This window comes from Pinus tabuliformis, chromosome 7 (genome assembly GCF_031772625.1).
Source record: "Pinus tabuliformis cultivar Carrire ecotype Pingquan chromosome 7, CPIR1, whole genome shotgun sequence".
Taxonomy (NCBI): domain Eukaryota; kingdom Viridiplantae; phylum Streptophyta; class Pinopsida; order Pinales; family Pinaceae; genus Pinus; species Pinus tabuliformis.
Window position 1 is genome coordinate 1,765,998,723 of NC_142293.1, and position 14,748 is coordinate 1,766,013,470.

At 37.2% G+C, this 14,748-nt stretch overlaps 1 protein-coding gene across 2 annotated transcripts in view; it reads left to right on the forward strand.

The window, feature by feature from the left end:
* Nucleotides 1-2,763, forward strand: part of LOC149255420 (uncharacterized) — an 87,357-nt gene extending 84,594 nt beyond the window's left edge. For both annotated transcript variants that reach the window (XM_089457227.1, XM_089457226.1), the window contains exons 2-4: nucleotides 974-1,132; nucleotides 1,391-1,513; nucleotides 2,226-2,763. In XM_089457227.1, the coding sequence (XP_089313353.1) occupies nucleotides 974-1,132; nucleotides 1,391-1,513; nucleotides 2,226-2,270 (327 nt within the window). In that variant the 3' untranslated portion in view covers nucleotides 2,271-2,763. The remainder of the gene's footprint in view (nucleotides 1-973; nucleotides 1,133-1,390; nucleotides 1,514-2,225) is intronic.
* Nucleotides 2,764-14,748: the final 11,985 nt, after the last annotated feature.

Below are 14,748 nucleotides of genomic sequence, written 5' to 3' on the forward strand. Positions count from 1 at the left end.
AAGGCAAGACGTTTCCCAGTTGAGCTGATGCAGAGCCTTTTCAAGCTAACGCAGGGCCTACGCAGGGCCAGGGCAAAGATAGCCGAGGACAGTTGGTTCAGCTGCCGGAACAGTGGGGAATTGCCGAGTAGAATGATGTAATCTCATTAAGTTTTTCTGCCATTTTATTTTCTCTGTAACTAGATTGTCGGAAGGGCATCCAAAGTTGTGTTCAGAAACTACTACATAATAATATAAAATCCTCAGAGCTGCTGCACCGGTTTTCCCGTATTGGGTTTTTCTGGGGACATTTGTCGCAAAAATACTGTGTCACTTGTGTGGATTTTTCTCTATTGTTCTGTTCTTGTTTTCGGCAAATTAATTAATTAAAGGCTGCAGTTGTATTAGCTTTGATATTTGCTGTAAGACGCAGTAGATAATTTGTTTCAGTAATTAACAGATAGGAGAAGTTTAATCAGTTGCTGCAGCAGTTGATTCGGGTGGGATTCTCAAATCTTCACAACAGCAACAAATCAATAAGCAGAAATATGTATGAAAATTTCTTCTCAATTGTACTAAGAAACAACAAAAGTCAGCAACTTATAGTTGTTTGCACTAGAAATTTGTCTCTGGTTCTCTTAAAATTTTTGTATTATAAAAACAACGGTTTGAGGAGCAATTGAAATTTGTCAAAACCGAAATTCAACAGATAATAGACTGTACAACAACCCAGTACTGTGAGTTGTATTTATACTAAAATGCCCCAAAGAAGAGGGTTGAGGGGGATCCACTTGAAATACAATTTTTCCTATTCCTGCCTTGAATGTCATCTTTCTGGAAGTTCATATTCGCATGCTACTTATAGTGTTTGTATGAAAAGACAACAGCGTGAAATGCTTGTACTGTACTATTCTTGAATGATGTTTTTACTGTTTCTTAAGTATTCAGTTTTTGAGTGCGGGCTGCATTTTGGCTTGTTCCTGTTGCAATTCAGATCTCAAATGAAGCTGTGAAGGCAATGGTTATGCCCAATGAGAAGGCAGTAAATGAATTGAAGGATAAAGTTCGTTATCTGGAAAGATCTTTGGTTCAGGAAGGAAAGACTGATGCTGCAAGATTTATGCTGATAATTGGTGGGATGCTTGATCATATGGTGAGATAATTTTAAATGCCAAAATGGTTGAAAGATTTCCCTTTCCCTGGATTATGTGTACAAGACCCAGGTCATGTTTTATTGTAAAATTTACTTGCTTTTGGTCTTACTTTTGACACTTCCCGGACCAGGTTTCTTGTGAAAATGTTTTCTCAACTGACCAAAAGCCCTTGTTTTTCCTATGCGATATCAATTGAGCTTAAGGAACAGTTAATGATAAGCCATGCTAAATTTGATATTATTTTGTTGAGACTTCAGGTTCCCGCTGAAAAAGATGAGCTTGATCATGCCTATAAGGCTGCTTTTATAAAGATATGGAATATTGTTGAGGATTCAGGATGGCCTCTAAAATTCGAAAATGAAGAAATATCGCAAGAGATGGTATGTTCTTTAAGCTCCTCAAACATTTCCAACATTTCTGATTCTTCCACCTATTTTATTTCATCATTGAGGAAATATATGGAAATCTAAGATAGTGTATGTAATCCCCAGGGTACTCTTAGCATTGGAATAACTTTCTAGAATCACTTAGCTTGATACGGAGTCATTTCTTAGGAGTACGAATGTTTTTGGTTGTTTATTTCTCTTAGTACCTTGCATGATTTGAAAAGGATCTGTACCCTTGCAACCCTAATATTTTTCGGTTCTTGATGCAAACTGCAAGGAGGCAGAGTTAAATCTCAGCTGGTCAAAAATTGTGCAGTTCCATACCAAACTGGACTAAGACAGCTAGTTGTAGTAGTCCATGAGAAACCAATTTTGGTTAAGGTAGTGCTTTAGAAACAATAATCATCCAACAAAATGCTCCTAAAGCTGGTGTACGTACTCTATAATTTGAAAGTCTGTTATTGTATGAATTTTATGATTTTGTCAATACGCTAATTTTTGTAAATCTTCTTTGATTCGTACTCTTGCTTGAACCTTCCTTTGCATCAATTTCACTTGTTATTTCTTTTTGTGGGCAGTTGGCCAGGTCCTAAGTATACTCTCATTTATTTTCTTAGGAATGGGTTTGTATGTTTCTGTGAAATCTATTATCCACATTTCAAACCCATTTGAATGATCATGGTTTCCTGTTTGATTTCACTTGCAGGTTGATGATGATCTTATACCGCCTGTGGTTCACTCACCTTATTAGAACTGGAAGTTGCCATTGTTTTTGCAGAAAAAAGTGCACCTAAACTTGATCTAGTTTCTGTGGATTCACAAAACCACAGTGCATGAAACTCAAGTGATAAGCCAATCAATCTATTGGAAGTTAGAATTGCTTCTGATAGGGAAGCTGGGAGTTCAAATATCTACTTAAGGTACGAGGTACATGCAAGATAATAAGGACCGACTACAAGGAAGGAATGTACCTTCTTTATATAAGATAATCAGCAAGAGGTCACATATAACTGCTAGAGAAGACAAAGTTGAAAGTTAATGGCAATTTCCTGTCATGGACTACCGTGTTAGTTCAACTTAGAATTTAGAACAAGCTAACTTGGTTAAATGAACTAACTTTCAACCAGTTTATGTGGCAGAATAGAAAACACTTTTGTCTGTTTGTATGCTGTAACAGTAATTTCATGTACGAAACAAGTTCAACTCCCATGCCTTTGTTCGCTAAATAAAATCCTATTAAATTATCTGAGTCGTAGCCTGGATTGGTTGGAGATGATACAGAGGTGACTTCATGAAATAGATGCTCTCATCGTTAGTTTTGCAAAACAAAAGATGCCACGTTATTGAAATTGGCATAGATTTGAGTAGTCAAGGCTCTAAGTAGTAAAGTAGTAAATTTTCTGGCTCACTTGGGTACACAAAGCAGTTAAATGGGTCCTTTCGTTGGTATAGATGTACTTACAGTAACTGCTAAACATCTATTGCTGAGGATTATTATCTACAATCCATAGTTTGTGGAAGGATAATCTATGAGAATCTTATTAGTAGATCTTAGATTTTGAAAGGAAGGACAGATCCTTGCATTGTTGATGAACTATGAATATCAAGTTCATCATCTAAGCCAGTCTTCTCTCTTATATGAATGGGGATTTGTTGTAGCCATATATTTATGTGCATAGGATGTGTTGTAGCCATATATATTGAAAATGCATCACATAATACATTATAAAGCATACTTATATATCAAGAGTGACATATACAAGTCGCAGAGGGGTCACACCAGAACCCCCAACTTTCATAATCAAGGAGAATTAGTATATCCGCCTTGGCTTCAACTGGTTGAGTGCCTGTATCTTTTGGAAAAATGACATTTTGGCTAGAATATAACTAGCCAAATCTGATCTTAACATCGCATTGAGTTATAAATAGACTTTTTTGTATTGAATTGAATCATATGTTCTCTTGAAGGTTCCATAGAAAAGTGTTCTCTTGCGGATTGTTGTTGTGCGGATTGTTGTTGTTGCATCTTGAAAAGTAGTTCGTTTTTGTTTCTCTTTCTTTTCCTAGTCGGGAAAATAGGATTGCCCCTCTACTCCTAACACAACCGCTCACAAGCCACGCTAGACAGGTAAACCGAGTTTCACGCTAGACAGATAAACCGAGTTTCAAACTTGGCAGGGCACTTATATTGGTTAGCAAATGCCTTCTAATGCAGGATGTCCAGGATGTCCACGCAGGATGTCCACTGTTCAACCTAGCATGATGGCATCTTCTTGAAAAGTTGCATAACAGTGACATTTTCATAAAAGGGATATGACATTTAGTCTTAATTTCATTTCAGATACTCTATGCCAGCCTACCAAACATCCGCTTGTATCGAAACACAATCCTTTTAATGGTGATGAGATATAAAGAGAATGTAGTCTGGTCCTAAAAGACCTTGCAATTGCATATCATATGCTTAACTGTTTCCGGCTTGTGGCTTACAAAACAACATCCACCCCATTCTGAAGGACCAACCACTTGCCCATTTAGAGATTTGTGTCTTAAAACTGATCCGAATTCAAGTGGGCAAGTCAAAATTGCCCAAAGTGTCTAAACCACGGATTCGTTATTAATAATTAAACTATTGTGCTTATGCACTTGTTGTATATTGCTGTGGGTAGAAATTTAAATTGCTAAACAAACAAATTACCGAATATAAAATGCATTTAAAATCTTTCCTGGGTAATCGTTATTTTCTTTTCTTTCTCTACAAACTTGTTAGTTAATCTCAACAACGACCAGACCTTTTTCGCTGCAGTTTTTTTCACGTAGGACTCTCAGAATTACTTAATTTTTTTTCTTTTTTCAAAAGAAATATCCAGGCAGATCTATGGAATAGATTACATCTTATTGCCAGGCAGATCTATGGAATAGATTACATCTTATTGCCAGGCAGATCTATGGAATAGATTACATCTTATTGGTTTATTAATAGAGTCTAACCCCAAAGGGATCAAAAAGAATTTACCCGTCGAGAGATACTTTAACTCGGCATTTCTCATCTCCCTATACTTTAGTTAGGGAAACTCGACCAATTTAGCAACTCTCTTAGTTACATTTCGATTCAATGCCCCCAACAAACACATTATTCCATTGTTCCTGAAATTGTTACAGGGTCTTCTTCGTTTTGCCAACTATCGAAGAATGAGTTGTTTCCTGTAATGCCGAAGACCTTTTTATCTCCCCATGATTAAGCCATTGGACTTTACAGAATTTTACGCTGGACACAAAAACCCTACTTCAAAAACCAGTTCTCTTCTTATCGGTTTTCTCTCAGCTTACTAAAGTTCCCCTGATAACTAGGTTTTCTCCCTGGGTTTTCTAAGTTCCTCTGGTTTTCTAAGTTCCCTGGATTCTTGAGAAGCGCGCTTTTACTGGAGCTTTCTTGCTTCCTGGGGTCTCCCTCTGGTTTTCTGAGTTCTTTGTTGTGATAGAAAACGTGTCATTGAATCTTCGATACGTGATCGACGAGTCGCCTCCTCATGGACTCGGCATTTTGATTGGTTCCTTGCCTGGTGTCGTTCCCTGGAGTGGTTCCCATAATAATTCGTACCCTTACTCTTTACCGAGCACAAGCTGTTGAGCAAAGCAGTGGTCACCCCTTGGCTCCATCGCCTAAAGATTAGCCGTTTTATACTCTAGCCCACCTTCCTGTCGTCTACTTGCCCTCAGGGTCGGAATTACAAAATGTAACAGTCGATCAAATTTGAAGGTAAAGCCTAGTATCTTACCAGTTGTCCAATGTCTACTTCCCTCCGGGTTGGAATTTTTCAAAACGATTTAGGAGCAAACGACTCACAGCGGAAACTAAATAAGCATGTTTAGCGCAAACAAATATAAAAAACACAAAGATTTTAAAGTGGTTTATCTAACTAATCTTGGCTACGGTTTCTAAATATTTACATTTTTATCGCTGGAGTAGAAAACTGAATTATAAATTCTCTCACAACAAATATAGGATGCAATAACTCCTCGTTATGAATAAATATAAGATGCAATAACTCCTCCTCGAAAATAAATAAAACTAATTTAGCAACAAATCCTATTGTTGTCACTGAGATTTTTTCTAAATTTAATTAACAAAAAATCTCAACAAACAAAACCAAACCATTGATCAAACAAATTTGACTGTTTTAACAACATTTTCTTACCGGTTTTTATTGTTTTTTATTGTGTAAATGAAGAAGTTTGGTAATCACGACGAATATTTAACTATAAATCAAATTGGACGGTTTTAACTACCTTCCTCTCTTTTACGCTTTACCAGTTTTCGTGATTTGAATGAAAAAGGTTGATAATCATCACGAATATGTAATTATATTTGACGGGCACATTACTCCACGATGAGTTTTATGAATTATTTAGATATATCAGTTTGTAATTAATGACTTTAGGAATTATGGTTAGTTTTATAAATTATTTAGATAACGAGTTTAGGAATTATTGTTTAATTAATAGATAAAATGGTTTTTAATAGATATTTTTAAGAACTTGAGTTTAAGTTGATTAATTCGTAAGATTTTAAATTAAATGAAATGATAATTTAAGGTTTACGAGACTAAAAATAGTCTATGAGACTATTAGTTTCTTATTTTTCGTTTTTTGCAATTCAATCTTTTTTCGATTCAAATTGATGATAAGCTAACTCAACCTTCCAACAATCCCCTTGCTGAAAAGACAATGCCAAGAAATTGATGCTAACATGTTTTCATAACTTTCTCTGATGTCTTTGAATGCATCACATTTTGATCTAGGTGGATGTTGGTGGCCACCCACCTATCCCACTTGGACCCCCACAACTATCTCTTTCAGTTTTTTAATTTCCTTAATTATAGCACAATTTATTATTTTTGGCAGTTTTTTGGGTCCTGAAATTCCGGAGCTATTTTGAGGCTCTAAACGACGTTTTTTGGGAAAATTGGGTGGTCACTCAAAAGTTGTGGTCCTCGGATAGATCTTTTTAACGAGGTATTATGTGTGTCAAACAGAGATCGTATGCCAAAGTTACGACCTCGGGAAGTTGATGTACCAATTTACCCAAATGGGGCCCATAGTTTGGGGTTTCATCTCCTAGGGTCAGGTTTTTGGATGTTTAGGGTTTTCCATTGTTTCTTAACAATAAATAGGTTTTCAAGCCTCATTGTAACACAGTTCAGAGGCATGTAGCCACCACATCTTTTCTCAGAGATAAGCTACCATCGCCCGAGCTAGTTTATTTCTATTTCTGTTTGTAAGCATATTCCAGTATTTTACATTAATGAAATGAAGTATTATTTATGTTGCATCTATGTATTTATGGTTATCTTTGTAATTTGTTGCATTCCTGTTTAAATCTAGATTAGTGGTATCAGAGCGGTCTGCTCTTTCTCTGTTTTTCTTTGCATGTCCCCAACGAGGTCGAGATATAAGGAGTTAGGGCTTGAACTGATCGAACCTTTGCAAGACCAGCCCCGTAAATCTCGACGACCTTCCATGGCAGATGAAAAGAAAGACGAGGGGGCAGGAGATCCTATCAAAATCTTGCTTGAAGAAGCCCTCGAGCGACAAAGGAACGCGATGATGGACAATTTTTCCTAGATCCTTCAGCGGCTACCCAGGGGCGACGCATCTGCATCCAACAGCTACTCTGGGAATGCCACACCCTTTAAGGTACAAGTTAACTTTGAAATCCCCATATTCTAGGGTCAGATAGATGTAGATGCCATAGATAAATGGTTAAATCTGCTAGAAGGTTATTTTTCTGTTCATGATTTTTCCAACTGGGAAAAGATTACTTTCGCTCTTCTCAAAGCAGCCCCCCACATCAAGGACTGGTGGGAAACCTACTGCGAGCAGAAGGATGAAAGTACAAACTCACTGTTTTAGCCGCTCCCACTTGAAATTCGTTCTAATATGCCATCAAAGAGTAGTACTATCCTATCAGAGGCTATGAGGATAAATACATAAAGTGGACCACGTTGCGGCAAGGAAGGGCCCAGGACATGCCAAAGTTTACCAATATTTTTAATACTTTTCGCACAAAGTTGGGTATCAAGAATTCTGAGAAACATTTGGTACTCAAGTACCGCAGATGCCTACACAGGTACATCTAGGATGAGATGGAGTTCTTGGACATCTCCTCACTTGGCATGGCGTACTAATACACTGTCAAGATTGAGCAGAAGTTTAAACAAAAGAAGCGAGACTTTGGATCTTCGAATTCGAAGCAAGGGAAAGTCTTCCCAAAACCACAGAAATAGGGACAAAGCCAAGACGGTGTGATCCAAGACAACCCGTCGAAGCCACAAGAAAAGTACAAGAAGTCAAAGGACACAGGAAAGTGGTGTGAGTTCCATAAGAGCCCCACTCACAACACAAGTGAGTGTCAGACCAAGCAGTCGCTAGTGGTCAAGCTGAAGGCTTCAGAATCATATGCATGTTTCGACCCTGAGTCAGAACCTGACAAGGAGGAATGACAAAGCGAAGCAGATCATTGATGTGGACCCCAGTGCCACTGTTGCCACCGCCAAGATCCAGAAGAATGAACCTGACGATCCAGAGGAGGAGAGCGTTTTTTCCACTCACAAATGTGGGTGAAGGGTTCGCCGCTGCAATTCATTGTCGACAGTGGCAGCCAAAAGAACCTCATTTCAGCAGGGGTCATGAAGCGGTTGGGACTATCGACCATACCACACCCGCAACCATACATCATTGGGTGGCTTCACCAAGGACAAGATCTTCAAGTCCGCCAAAAATGACGCCTCCCCTACAGCATCAAGCCCTTCACAGATGAGGTATTGTGTGATGTTGTACCTCTTGATATTTGTGATGTATTATTACGCCAACCATACTTGTGGAAGCGACATCCTATGCATGAGTCAAGGCCTCGCGTTGTTATTATTTCTTTGTGTAATACATTATACATGAGGATACTGGAGGTAGCCTCACCTACCGCCACTTCTTTGATCTCTACTAAGAAAGGCAGTAAGATCATCTCCCAAACTAGGAAACTTATTTTCTTTCTGGTTTGATGTCAAAGTAAGGAGAAGATCGTAGCCACATCCATGGCCCTCAGGAAGGGTTCCTCTACGCAGCAGAAGCAGGTGGATACGGTCATGAAAGAATACAGGGACATCTTCTCCTCACCCACAGGGGTACCATTGCACTGTCAGGTCAAGCATTCATTTGATTTGACTCCCAGAGCACCTCTACCCAACAGGTCGATATATCGTCGCTCCATTGTGGAAAATTCCAAGTACAAGCAGCGACATGATCAACATCGGGTGCCACACAAGTTTCAGGTGGGCGACAAAGTCTGGTTACATTTGCAGAAAGAATGCCTTACAAGAGCCCATCGGAAACTCAGACCACTCCGATATGGTCCTTACACCATTACCAAGGCTGTGGGAAACATGCTTCCCACCATTACTGGACACATCAGAGATTGCAGAACAGCTCACTAGGGACCAAGTTCAGCAGAAATTTCCCCATCTCATGGAGGCACTCAACACAAAGGGGACCATTGCTTCCTAAGGGGGGAGGAATGATCTAGGTGGATTTTGATGGCCACCCACCTATCCCACTTGGACCCCCACAACTGTCTCTTTCAATTTTTCAGTTTCCTTAATTGTAGCACAATTTACAATTTTGGCAGTTTTTCGGGTCCTGAACTTCCGGAGCCATTTTGATACCCTAAACGACGTTTTTTTTTGGGAAAACTGAAACCAATATGGGTCACTCAAAAGTTGTAGTCCTTGGATAGATCTTTCTAACAAGATATTGTGCGCGTCAAACGGAAATCGTATGCCAAAGTTACGACCCCGGGAAGTTGATGTACCAATTTACCCAAACGGGGCCCATAGTTTGGCATTTCATCTCCTAGGGTTAAGTTTTTGGATGTTTAGGGTTTTCCATTGTTTCTCAACAATAAATAGGCCTTCGAGCCTCATTGTAACACAGTTTAGAGGCATGTAGCTGCCACATCTCTTCTCAAAGATAAGCTACCATCGCCCGAGCTAGTTTATTTCCATTTCTGTTTGTAAGCATAATTTAGTATTTTACATTAATGAAATGAAGTATTATTTCTGCTGCATCTCTGTATTCATGGTTATCCCTATAATTTGTTGTATTCTTGTTTAAATCCAGATCACATTCCAAAATGAAATGTTTTTCCGATTCCACTGCCCAGACGTGAAAAATGTACACAACTGTTCTTTCCAAGCTTCTTTAGGCCTTTTCCACCATCCAGTTTCACACCGAAGTTTATGTGAGTTGGTCCTTAATTGAGCAATAAGAACCTTTCCCTCCACAAAATGCTAGCTCCAATGAACTCTTTTTGTTGTAGATCACACATAGGGTTGAATTCCTCAATGTAGTACTTCTTCTTTCTAAGCAACTTTTTTCCCCATACCTTTTTACGAAACTTCTCCATAACAAAATCCTTTACCTCTTTGCTATTTGTGGGACAGGCATTGAGGTAGATATTCCATTTTTGCATCCATGTGTAGTTTTGTTTCATTCCATGTTTTCTTTCTTTCACTCATGCCTTTATTGAAGATAACATTAGGCCATCTACCTACTCTCATTTGCTCTACCTACTCTCATTTGCTCAATTCTTTTTAGATATCTTATGAGCCACACCATATCAATTGCTTCGACGGGAGTTGCTCCTGTTTCACTCAACATTATCTCATAAGGTACTGAACTTTTTATTTTGAATTTGCTCATGATCAAGTGTTTTTGTATTTTCTCAATTTGTTTCCATTTTGAGATAGGGGTGTTGCTAGCCCACAATTTACACCCATATAACATCATTGGACAAACTAGGAGTCCAAAAAGCACTTTAATCTTTTTCTAATCCCATAACTCCGCCTCTCTACATCTGTTTTGAAGAGGATATAATGCTTTCCACCCTCCTAAAATTATCTTCTTTCTGCAGTCCTCCCAATTGAGTTTGTCGTTGAAATCAATCCCGAGGTACTTGTACTCATTTACTTCTTCAAGAATGTTGTCTTCAAAGAAGAAAGTATGTTGGCTTTGCTTCCTTTTATTGGAGGAAATCATTATTTAGTACCATATGGGTTTTTCAAAGTGTTGAATTTATTAATGCATTCAAAAATATATTTTAAACAACAAAAAATCACAACCTTGCTTGAAATTGTATGGTTGGATTCTAGTGAAAAAAGTCATTTTTTTCTATAAGTTAGATTGTACCCTATTCTTGTAGTAAAGCACATATGTGTCTCTCTTTATTGAAAGCAACTTATCGAACACGATAATCTCCTTTCCCTTTGCTTAGTAACTTGGAACATGGTAGTTTATCTCTTCTATGTTTTGGAGTTTTTTTGGCATAATTTTTGGTCAATTTTGCTGGAACTTAGTAAATAAATTCTAAAATTACAAGTTTGAGTTGTGTAATCTGCATAATTAAGGTTTTCTAGGTGTTTTATAGCGTGGTAAATTCATTTATGTAGTTAAACAAACATTTTAAACAACCAAAGATCACAATCTTGCCCACAATTGTTTCGCTGACCAAAAGCCCAAAACATAAAATAGCTAAACAATGTCACCTTGAACACTCATTTATTTAACTTGGTTTTCCATGAGACTTAACCACTTTGGGATCCAATTTTAAATAAAACCTCCTACTCTGGAGAGATTTTTTGTACTCTAAAACTAATAGGTTATATGGAAGGAGCTAAAGAAATATTTCTTTCAATCCTTGGTGTTTTAAATACTTTGTCTTTGTGTTTGATGAAATTCGGCCTTTTAATCCAATTTGGAATGGCACATGGTTATCTACAAGCTTGAAAGTCTTGTAAGTCTTTCTTTGTAGAATGATGTTTTCACTCATGCTTAGTTTTATTTATGCTTTGGACATGATATTTTCAATCCAAAGCAAACTTGCAAATCTAATTTAGCTTTTAATCCAACTTGGAATAGCTCATGCTTATATACAAGCTTATAAGTCTCTTTTATAGAATGATGTATTCGCTCCCACTTAGTTTTAGTTATGTTAGTTTTTGTAGCATCAACTGTGTTCTAGCCTTGAAATTTTGTGGAGATACTAGAATGCATGAGATCTCCAAAACTCAGAATTTGTTTATGAAAATTCCACCTAAAAATGACTTAATTAGATTATTAGTCGATTTTTAAATATTTTCTAAGTCTAAACTTAGGGAATATGACTAATTAATCATAATTAATTAAGTCAAGGTGTGAATGCTCTAAAAACTCACACAGATTGACTTCAAGTTAATCTGAGCCATCAATTAAGATCTAATCTTGGCTGTTGAAGTCTCAACAAAGGATTATAAGAAGAAGTTGATGGAGCTTCGAGAAATAACTTGAGAAGTTCGATTTCATGAGTAGACCAATTTCTAGAGTAGTAACAATCAGTTGCCGGAGAGAGAGCTAGTGAGATCAAAGCAGTGATTGAGGGGCAGAGACAATGAGTTGAAGGAAAGATTTTCCAGATACGGGGAGGCAGCAACAAGTGAGTCGAATTATCCCAGAGAGGCGACGCCGAGGGAATACGCAGTGCTTCAGTCAGGTAGATTGATTTGGGGAGGAGAAAAAATTGTTCTCAATTCTAGAGGCTGGGAAGGAGTCCCAGAGGGTCGGAGAGACGATTTTTCTCAACTTCCAGAGGCAGAACAACTTCATCCGAGCCCTGTTCAGAAAAAGTCATTCAGCGAGCTACACAGAGCAACGCAGAGGCTGACACAATGCTCCAGGTGGCCGAGTTTTGATAGGGAAAGTCCAGCCAGAGATTACCTGTGGGGGAAGGGTAATTCCCTTCAGTATTTTACTCAGAGTTTCTTGCTGTTTGGATTGTCAGTTGGGCATCCATAGATGTACTCAGATTTCACTGCTACATAATAAATATAACCCTCACTGTTGTACCGGTTTTCCCAAGTTAAGTTTTTTCGAGGACATTGATAAAAAAATAACTGTGTTATTTTATGTGTGTGTGTGCTAGCATTTATTCTTATGCAATTTTATTTGTGTAGGTTGCAGTGTGAGTTACTCAGTATTTGTTGTAGGAAACAATGAATAAATTGTTAAATTTAATTAACAATTAGGAGAATAATTTCCAGTTGGTGCAATATGATTTAGGTTTCCGAATTTTCACAAGTTATGCGATGGACGTGAGATTTTCAATAAAAGGAAAACTTACAAAACTTCTTTCTATTTAACATAGAAGGTTCAAACAACTTGAGATTCTATGCATCCTTAAATCACCATATAAGGAGGCAGTTTTAATTCGATGGCATTCCATTGCCATCTATTACACAATCTTGAATGGACTGCCTAATTACTTTGATTTTCTTCCTTGGTCTTTGTCACCACTTGATATGTAGCTATACCAAATCCCCCACATTAAACTAGAGTCTAGCTTGATGGTTATCATGCCACTCATCATACCTTTATTGTGCCCTTGTAACTACACCTTGACTTGCTGATGAATTTGTTGTATCCTTTCCATAAAAGTGTCAGTCTTTTGTTCATTAACCTGAGTGGGAAGTAAACAATGATCTATAGAATTTTGTTCCCATATTTACTATGTTTCCTGTTGGCTCCCAAGTCGTTTGCAATGAAATAGATTGGAGAAAATTCGTCAATCCCTTTTATGGTCCAAACATGGCGATGAGACAAGCCTACCAATAGTGTTATTTGATGTCTATATTTTACCAAAGGAGGGAGGGATGCCTAGGCCTTACTGAAATAATCTCGTAGGGTAAAATATTGGTGGCTAAATGGGTCATTTGATTTTTATAAGGTCTAGCACCTTGATAAATTATTTTGAGGAGTAGGTTTTTGCAAGCAGATAATATTTTACTCATTCATGTCATGCCTAATCCTTGAAATTAACCAATATTTAATAAGAAACATATCAATTATTAGTCATGGCATGAATGTTTCTTTATATCCAATCTTATTTTCAAGGTATTGAATTTGGCATTTTGCACCTAATTTATGTTTTGGGGGGTAAAAAACCATGTCCTATTTTGCACCTAATTCATGTTTTAGGGGACTAAAAATCCATGTCCTAAGCCTTTAACCATCACACAAACCCTATGGCTAGAAAATCTTATATAGGGGTGATGATAAATTTTTATATAGGATTAGGCATGATAAAGATGTATCTTATGGCCCAAGAAATGGTTTGGAGCTAAAAAACAAGGAGTTAGCCCATAATTCATGTGTTTTAACGATTACAAGCCATGTATTGGGCCCTTTACCACATACAAGAACCTCTTTCATACATTCAGAATTAAAACCCAACTTTGTGGATAGGTATAATAGGGGTGTCTTTTCTATCCAAATCCCAAGTATGCAATACAAAATTATATAAACGTTTCCAAATTCATGCCTTTTAGGTTTAGAAACCATGTAAAAGTTATATTTTCTTACCAGAGATAACTCCTAAATGAATACATTGAGTATAATAATAGAGATGGTTCTTGTAGAGAAAATAATAGTTGGTGATGAAAATAAAATAGTTCACCCTTAATTCATGTTTTTTGGGAATAGAAACTATGCTTCAAGGAACAAACCCAAGGAAATTTCCTCTAATCTATGATTGTTGTACCAAGTTGTCATGCATAGGTCATTCTTGATGGAAACCTTATCTATGTAGGTTAATTATATTTTAAAACTTTATTTAAGTCTTCAATTATATAATTTTGGATATCTAGATTTCAAAGTCATATATCTATGGGGTAATATTGTAGGTATTATTTGTAAATTGTTGTGGATATTCCGTTGGTGTAGTTTGTCATAATAGATCATACCAATTTTTGCAAACTCTTTGTCACACAATGTTTTACTTCAGATTAAGATTTAACATTAAAAGCTTAATGTAAAAAGTATTGAAATAAGATAAGGCTAAAATAAAAGAACTTAAAACAAATACCACACCATCGGCATAATGAACACAAGATGCACCTCAAGAAACCCAAAATGGGAAAACCCATCCAAAAGGTGAGGACTATGTCTTGCTCTATTCTTCTTAATTATGAAACAAGGAGTTAGCCGATAATCCTTCAAGGAATGAGGAGAAGAATGGTGCAGGAATGAGGACCCAATCAATGAAGGATCTCATCAGAGCATGCATGATATTTTACCACATTAAGGTCATGCATATTTCCAATATATGGCACATCTAATTGATGGATAAAGTTATTGGAAGGCAGATGACA